This window comes from Carcharhinus amblyrhynchos, chromosome 31, assembly GCF_965287045.1.
Source record: "Carcharhinus amblyrhynchos chromosome 31, sCarAmb.v2.hapA, whole genome shotgun sequence".
In the NCBI taxonomy this organism is placed as follows: Eukaryota; Metazoa; Chordata; class Chondrichthyes; order Carcharhiniformes; family Carcharhinidae; genus Carcharhinus; species Carcharhinus amblyrhynchos.
This window is the reverse complement of record NC_137354.1, coordinates 14,124,959-14,134,090: the sequence shown is the minus strand read 5'-3', so window position 1 is coordinate 14,134,090 and position 9,132 is coordinate 14,124,959. Positions and strand designations below refer to the sequence as shown.

At 35.8% G+C, this 9,132-nt stretch overlaps 1 protein-coding gene across 2 annotated transcripts in view; it reads right to left on the bottom strand.

Moving 5' to 3' along the window:
• Window positions 1-317: 317 nt before the first annotated feature.
• The window catches only part of LOC145360527 (salivary plasminogen activator beta-like), a 28,162-nt gene continuing 19,347 nt past the window's right edge, over window positions 318-9,132 (bottom strand). For both annotated transcript variants that reach the window (XM_080215792.1, XM_080215793.1), the window contains 4 exons: window positions 8,288-8,424; window positions 7,832-7,972; window positions 4,527-4,675; window positions 318-3,028 (listed from right to left, as the gene is read on the bottom strand). In XM_080215792.1, coding sequence (XP_080071918.1) covers window positions 2,870-3,028; window positions 4,527-4,675; window positions 7,832-7,972; window positions 8,288-8,424 — 586 coding nt within the window. In that variant the 3' untranslated portion in view covers window positions 318-2,869. The remainder of the gene's footprint in view (window positions 3,029-4,526; window positions 4,676-7,831; window positions 7,973-8,287; window positions 8,425-9,132) is intronic.

The following is a 9,132-nucleotide window of genomic DNA, read 5'->3' as shown; positions in this document are numbered from 1 at the left end:
TGAACAATAATGAACTGCAAATAAAATCCATTGAATATTAATTTCCAAGGTAGCTCATTGCTTTCATTGGACACCATTCAGCCAATATTTGGGCTGCACCAAAATGTGTCTGAGGACCTGAAGTGAATTGTAAAGTGGTACAAAGTCAAACCCCAGGAGTTAACCTGTGGCTTATTTGCTAATCAAACACAAACGGATGTGTGTAGTCCATGGTTGTATTAAAAAATACAGGAACATGCATACCTGTGTGTATTTCAAGTTTATTAATCTGCATAAAGATTAATAAAAGCATTAAATATCAGTGTGTGCCCTTTTCAGAAGTCAATCACTGGTACAGTGTTAAATATTTCTTATTTGATTTATTTCTCAGTTCCTTTGCAAACAAAATGACAATATCAACTTTCTAAAAGAAACTCCGTATGCAATCGCTGTCATTCTTTTCAAATGCCACACTTTTCAAAGAGCCCATGTAGTTTATTTTTATACATGTATTTTTAAAATACAAATTGCATTAACAATACTTCATATTACTCTATACATTAACTTTGGAACAACTTGAGTTTATCCATAAAATAGAGTGCTTAAAAGCAAAACTATATTTAGTATATAAATAAAGCATATGCTAATCAAATAAAAAATTAAAATTCTATCAAGAGGCGAGGTACAATCACAACCCTTGAAACAAGTCAAAACACAACTGAAATGGTAACATGGATATAAGATATAGCCACAACTTTGCAAAATAAAAATAATTGCTTAGTTGATTATCTTAATAGCCAAGGACACTTCAAATCCAAGATATGGATTTTGATTGATGTGTGAAAACTGTTCAGTAATATCATAAGTGAGAGAAAAAGGTATTAATACAGTACTCTTATTGAAGTATATTGGATAGGATTTTAAATAAAAGTTTTATTGGACTTAAAACATGGTAATGTGCTTGGAACCAGGACAACATCACTTACAAGTCTACTTGATAGATTCAGATGTTAACTCAGCAGCTGATCACCATACCTGTTCTTCCCATTAACTATCATAAGAAATATTGACAATCCAGATTTCTTGAAGGTGAACAAATAAAACGCAGGAACCTTTGCTCCACAAATACCAAAAGTAGTCCTCATAAAATGATGTAGGTAATAAAATCATCCATTGTTTACAGTCTTTAAGTCTCGCTTTAAGTTACCCTATTTTAAGTCTTTTTGATTTAGCGGGCAGCTAAAATGAAGCTAGTACTGAGAACATAGCCTTTCAGAGCATATGTTAATATTTTTTCCAATGGAAATATCCCATTGAAGTGACATTAGTTGTAATGGGAAAACCTGATTTGCTTAATGTCTAATTTAGCAGCACACTTTTCAAAAAAAGCATGTTAAGCAAGGAGTTACTGTACCAAAACTGAAAAATTTTATTGATGGCTAGTTTTAGGGTTACCAAGGCCTGATGAATTTAAGATTCATGGCACACCTGTTCACTTCATTTTATCTTTGGATCTAAATTGTTCCTGTCCAGTGCTTGTATAAAAAGTACGATTGCCTCCCACTTGGTGTCCAAATTTTACTCAAGGTTCAAATATATTGAATAGAATACATCATCCGAGTAAAATAAAATTTACCTAATGCTTTTGGTCTAATATGACTTTCGAATGTACTCGTGAATGCTCACAAACTATCATTTATAGAATCTCTACAGTGAAAAAGGAGACCATTCAGCTCATTGAGCTTGCACCGACAACAATCCCACCCAGTCCCCATCCCTGTAACTCCACATATTTACCCTGCTCATCCCCCTGACACTAACAGACAATCCACCTAACTCACACGTCTTTGGAGTGTGAGAGGAAACCAGAGCACCTGATGGAAACCCACACCAACATGGGGAGAATGTGCAAACTCCACATAGATAGTGACCCAAGCTGGCAATTGAACAATTCGCAACAATGGACAGAATAGTGAACTTGACCCATGTTTGTATTAAATGGCTAGACAAGCTGTAATGGATGAATGGCCAAATCCCACACATGATTTCTATATTCTTGTGACCCACAGTTACAGGAATCTAGAGTATTGAAGAGGCTCCAATTTAGCCTGGTAAATAAAGCTGAAAGTGATGATTCTTAGGCACACTGCATACCCTATTAGGGGAAAAAGTGACAAATGACTAAGATATTTGCTTTGACGACAATTCAAGTTTGTTGCATGTTGCCATTATGATGCAGAGACAGATTTGAATCAGGATCAGCATTTAGTGCAGGTGCATAGGTTATACGGAAAACACGTGCAAGTAATCTGCTAAATTTGGATCCTGACAGATGGAATGTTTTGTTTTTTTTTTAAAAAAAGAGCCTCTTGGTTCTTCAGTAACTTATAACAAATTAAAGGCAGACTAGCTAGCTTGTGAATTTGTTCAAATTCAGAAGTTTGCTTCTGAATATATTTACTCTCAGGGATGGTCTCCCTGATAGCCAAATGCACGCTGAGACTTGTTCAGCAGTCACAATGCCCATTTTGTGAACTGTGAAACCAAAACCAGTTCACAGCAAAACAAACTGTCTTTCAAACAGGTTCATTATTTTGCATACCTTGTCCTGTACATATTAGCCTTATCTTACCCAACAAATTAGAAAAGTTATTAATTTAAAAGTTTAGTCTTATTAAATTAAAAATAAAAATTAGTTATGTTGTCTGATGCAGACAAAATTCAAAATGTTAGTTAAAATGTGCCTTAATCTGACTTAAATTTACAGGACTGTACCACAATTGTAACTTACAGGAGGTAGACTGGAAAGTAGCATCAAACACAAACTATGTCACAAATAATCAAACGTAATTGATCAGTTGACAGGATCAACAATTTAAAATATGTTAAATTAAGCATTCATGTTTTCTTCAATCCACCAAATGTAGTTTTTAACTCTTGTGTAAACGCCAGGTTTATTTTGTTTAGCACATCCTTCTCCCCAGCTAGTTATTCCATATAGATGCATTTGTCCATTGTTTTCACAGACAAGAGGTCCACCAGAATCTCCCTGTCGTTAAATGAAAAAACAATTAATTGATTGAAGCTATAATTAAATCAAGAAGGTTGCTATATTGTCATTGCTTAAACACATGAGAAAAGATTCCAAGGGTTACCAATTAATCATTATCTGGTACAGTATCTGACAATAAAAAATATAATGAATTGGCTTTGCAATGACAATGACTACAGCATTCTAATATGGGTAACACATTTCAATCAACAACTTCTATATAGCTAACACATGTAGGGGTTAGCTTTGACTTTGAGTGGTTGTATGAAATGGGTGATAGTGAATCAGCACTCTGTTTTACAGGTCTCCCAATTTTTATTTCAGTTGAAGCCGAAATAGTTGCCTTGTTTGTCTATATAAGCCTATATGATAGTCACTGCAAAATATTGTATTTGAAACCCTTTGAATCATTTGAATTGAGATGAAACATGTCATAGCTCAGGTTTTGTGTTAAATGATAATGGTGAGGTTAACAGTGCTCACCATTATCATGGAATAAACTGTGTAACAATCTCTGGAATTCACATATGCACAGTTAAAACTGAAAGTTGCAGTCCAAGTTAGCCTGCTCCTCTGAAGACTGCATGATATCAGGAATCTTGGTATTAAAATATATTAATTAGGAATATTGCTCACTAAAAACTGACCAGTTACCAACTAAACCCACAAAAAATTAAGCCTGGCACATTCAAAAGTGCATTTTAAATAACATGAAAATTACTCCAAACAACTTGTCTGGCCCAGAAAATGTTAATTTTCAGCCATGGCGTTTCATTGCTTCTGCAGCTAGCAACAAATTTTTTTTTTACCTTTTGTCATCTTTTATTTCTCTCTCTCCAATTGCATCTTTCACAATGTTTATTTATTTTGCTTTCTGAACACAATATGGATCTAATTTATACTTCCTGGTTTAGACTGCATAGTTCAGTAAAGATTCTCCAATTTGATTATTGAAGAACCTCTGCCCTGCTCACTGAGGCACTATAGAGCATTTCCCAATGGATCAGAGACTCAATTAGATCAAATCCTCTTTAAAACTGACAATGTTGTAGGTAGGTGTCAACATTGCTGTTTCTTTCTCTATGACTGCAAAATCCAGGCCTATATAATTAAATTTATGATATTGCTGGAAATTCTCCCAGTCTGAAGATGCCAATATACATTTAAAAAACAATCCCTTTCTCAGTAAAAACTGTGATGTGAAGATGTCAGCGTTGGACTGGGGTGGGCACAGTAAGAAGTCTCACAACACCAGATTAAAGTCCAACAGGTGTATTTGGAATCACAAGGTTTCAGAGTGCTACTCCTCACCTGATGAAGAGGCAGGGCTTGAAAGCTTGTGATTCCAAATAAACCTGAAGTTGTGAGGCTAAGTAAAAATTGGCAAAAGCATTATATTGTACAGTTTATCTTTAATATCTGAATTCTAATCTCCTCAGATTTAATGAATTATGCTGGAAAATTTCCATCAGTGTTTTTTTTTCTAAAAACTTACTTTGCAAGAATCTGCCTTCCAGTTAGGGTGTGCTGCACACAACATGTTATCTGTTAGTTTGTTTCCATAATATTCAGGAGAGCCACATTTCTTTTGTGAAATCAAATTTACCCTTGCCTCCTTCAGGAACTTGGAGAAGAAAGGAGAAACTGAAATAAACAATGTACATTTTTAGTGTCATACATTTCTTGCACAATTATTTGACACAGAATTGGTTTACAATCCCACTGAAGTGCTGGAAATATGTTGGTGTATATACACTTTTTTTTTACAAAATGCAAGCACCTTTTACAGAACAACTTGGTGATGCTAAATTGCCTCTTGGTGTCAGGAGGATTAGCAGGATAAATACGTCCTGGATGAGATTGTTGTCTGTGCAGGCTCAATGGGCCAAATGGCCTCTTCTGTACTGTACAGATGCCATGATTCTATAATCAATCCAATTTAAATATACCCATGACATAGCAGTAGCAGAGGGGACGTTCAGGAAAGAGAGAGGTCAAGTACAAAGTTGGCAAATTCTTTTAAAGGGAAAAAAATTGAGCATCCAAGGTTAAGGACAAACAAAATAAAAGTAAAACAAAACAAAACAAAAGGAGGCTTGTGACAAATGTCAGAAGCAAGGTTCAGTGAATAATCAGGAAGATTATGAAAAGTAGAGAAGGAAATTGCAAAAGTTAATAAGAAAGATAAAGGGAGGTTACAAGATAAGCAAGCAACATTAAATTCAACCTTCATTTTATTAACATATAAAGCATAAATGGTTAGCTCAAGAATAATTGGGCTGAATAAAGAGCTAAAGGGGAATCTTAATGGAGAGGCATAGGGCATGGTTAATGCATGAAACTAGTTCTCTGCATCTGTCCTTCACAAAGTGGATGATGTGAAGCTTACAGTAAAATAGGAAAGGGAAGTTATGGACAGGTAGAGGTGATATCATAAATAAGGTCCAGATAGAATCAATCCTAGATTGCTGGAAGGAAAGGTAGAAAAAGCAGAGGCATTGATTATAGCCTTTTAATCCTTACTGTTACACCACTATTCAGAAAAGGAGACAGAGATAACGCTAGAAACTACAACGTAACATTATTGGTGGGGAAGTTGTTGGAAAGTACTTTTGGGGCCAAAATAAACTAAATTAATGTGAGCCAGTGTGGATTTGTTGAAGGTAAACCATATCTGACTAACCCGATTGAAATATTTGAGGGAACAGGGAAAATATTTTATAAAATGCGCTTTGAGAATGTTTACCCAAGTGCCACACAGGAAGTTTATTAAGAAGCTTGGAACCCAGTTAAGAAGCAGTGATGGTATGCATACAAAATTGGCTCAGTGGTAGGAAGCAAAGGGTGGTGACGGATACATGCTTTGAAACACAGGTGATTTACAGTGATGTCTCCCAAGGGTCAGGTTTAGGTCCATTACTGTTTGAAATTACAAATAAACTGTACTCATGTGCAGGGAGCAAAATTATAAAATTTGCAGATCAGACAAAATATTAGATTATTATGAGGATAATTATAGGCTTCAGGATGACAAAAACAGGATAGTGGAATAGGCAAAAGCATGAAAGATAGAATTTAATGTGGAGAAGTGATGCACTTTGGAAGGTCGAATAGGGAAAGGCTGTAGACTATAAATAGTATCATTTTGGAAATTGTAGATGAACAGGTGTCTGTATTGAGAAATTGAGTTTGTCAGCTGGGAATGTTACTGAGATACAGCTAATGAATTTTTGCTTGTACAACAAGTTCCCCTGGGTTTTCTGATAGGGTCATGTGAAACTGGGTCTAAAGCAAAGAGAAAGGAGCTTTTGCAGTTCTAGCTGGAAGTCTACTGAAGACAGGTCTGCAAGCTGCTCTAAAACACATTTTCTCTTTGAAAGCTTCAAGACTGTTAACACAATTTATAATAAGTATACTTATGGTTGTTAACTGTATTTAAAGTGGCACTAGAGGACCAGAACCACAAGTTTTATTAGGATGCCAGACTAGACCCCAACAATTTTTCTATTTTGGCACAAATATGAAGAAAAAATATTTCTTTCCAGGAATGATTCCACCAACGGATTAGGAATCTATTTTAGTAAAACAAACTTATTTAATAACGGTTTAAATATAACTATCACAAATGAAGCGGCTCAACAGTTGAGCAACATTTAAAATTGAAAGGAAGTAACTACTTTTTAAGCTTACAATTGTTTCAGTTCCAAATAAGTAACATTCCTCTAGAGACTTGACAATCATAAGTACACTTATTATAAATTGTGTTGACAGCCTTGAAGCTTTCAGAGAGAAAATGCATTTTACAGCAACTTGCAGACTGGTCTTCAGTAGATTCCCAGCTAGAACTGCAAAAGCTCCTTTCTCTCTAATGCAGAATCAGGTTATCACATGACCCTATCAGAAAACCTAGGGGAGCTTCTTGTACAACTGAAAATTCATTAGCTCTACCTAAGTAACAAATTTGGAGCTGAAATGAGTTACTAACTTGCTTTCACACCCTTGAGCTAAATATTTTCCAGATACACTGGCTGCCAACAGAAACATCTGAAATTTTAAACATTCCCCTTCAACAAACAAAAACAGTATATATATTTATATTAATTGCACTTGTATCACAGATTTAAATAAAAAGGACCAGAAAGCAAATAAACTTGCAGCCAAGGGTGAAAGATTGAAATTATGAGAGGTTAGAAAAAGTAAGACTTTTTTTTTGGGACAGCAAGGTTAAGAGGTGACCCAATAGTGGTTTTAAATATGGAGTATGTACAGAAAATAATTCCTCTTGCAAATGAATCAATACTGGATGGAATAGATTCAAAATAGTTGGCAAAATATCCAGAGGGGAGATGAGACTCCCCCCACCCCCACTACCTGGTGGAAGATGATTCAATAAATAATTCCAGAAAGGGTTAGACAGGTACTTGAGAATGAGAAAAAAGGGGCTATGGACAAAAAGCAGGGATTTCGGAATAACTAAACTGAAGATCCAGCAGAGGTGCAAGTGAAATGGATTCCTCCTATGGTAGATATTTAGAGGATTCTACAATTTTACTTATATTTTAAGATTTATAATGGAGTAGATGGAAACAAAATTTCAACTGATATGTTATAAATCATTTGCATCAAGTAGCAACAGTGATGTATTATTTCGATCATGCATTATTTCGATCAATTAACACCAATCGGCTGTATTTTAAAACAATACATAAAAACATTACAAGGTTTTTAAAGCAAGGAAGTACTGTACTTGGAAGATAAAAATATTGTTGTCAGGCATATAAACCACAAGTTAATACTCACACTCAGCTTCCTTCCCATATCCAGAAACCTCACACTGGGTGTTATCAGGAAACGTCAGGCGTTCAGAAGGCAAACAAATGGGTTGCACAAATTTAGACTCTTTCGCACACATTCCTAATTGAGGTTTTAACTTCAGCAGAGCTAAAAAGAAGAAAACCATTATTCAAAACTTGAGTTTAAATTAGATTAAGTTATAATTTACATTAAGAATCCAGCATGAGATTTCAGATCTGAATCTTGTTCACAAGTTTTCGACCCACTGTGATTGACAGGGCTCTCAGCCACATCTAACCCATCATCCGGACCACTGTTCTCACCCCCTTCTTCCCAGAACTAGGATGAGATCCCCCTTGTCTTCACTTTTCACTCCACATGTCTCCATATTCAAAGGATCATTCTCTGCCATTTCCAACATGCCACTACTCACAATTAACACAATAACAAATGCCATCTTACCTATGTCATTGTCAAATGTATCATCATTGAACTTTGGATGATTAATTATTTTTTCCACTACAAATGTTTGATCATTTTTTGTTGGTTCATTTATTGAAGGTCTTCCTAGTAGCACACGATACTCTTCAGGACGAACTCTAAACAGAAAAAAAAAGATTTTCTTAGAACAAAATTTACCAGCAATTCACATCTCCATCAGGTTACAAATATTGTGGACGCTGGAAACTGAATGTGAGCTATAATTTGTCATAGAGGTTTACAGCATGGAAACAGGTCCTTAGGCCCAACTTGTCCATGCCTCCCTTTTTTTAAAAAAATCCCTAAGCTAATCCCAATTGCCCACATTTGGCCCATATCCCTCTATACCCATCATACCCATGTAACTATCTAAATGCTTTTTAAAAGACAAAATTGTACCCATCTCTGCTACCATGTTTGGCAGCTTGTTCCAGACACTCACCACCCTCTGTGTGGAAAAAATTGCCTCTCTGGACACTTCTGTATCTCTCCCCTCTCATCTTAAACCTATGCCCTCTAGTTTTAAACTCCCCTACCTTTAGGGAAAGGTATTGACTGTCTAGCTGATCTGTGCCCCTCATTATTTCATAGACCTCCATAAGGTCACCCCTCAGCCTCCTTCTTGTGTCGAATCAGATGATGAGATGCTGCTCCTCCAACTTGCACTGTCTGATGATAAACTGTTCACTAGTATCCATTACAAATCCACTGACTCCCACAACTACCTTGACTATAGCTCTTCACGCTCCATATCCGCAAAGACTCCATTCCATTGCCTCTGCTAGATCTGTTCTGATGATGCCACTTTCCAAAATAGCGCTGCTGAT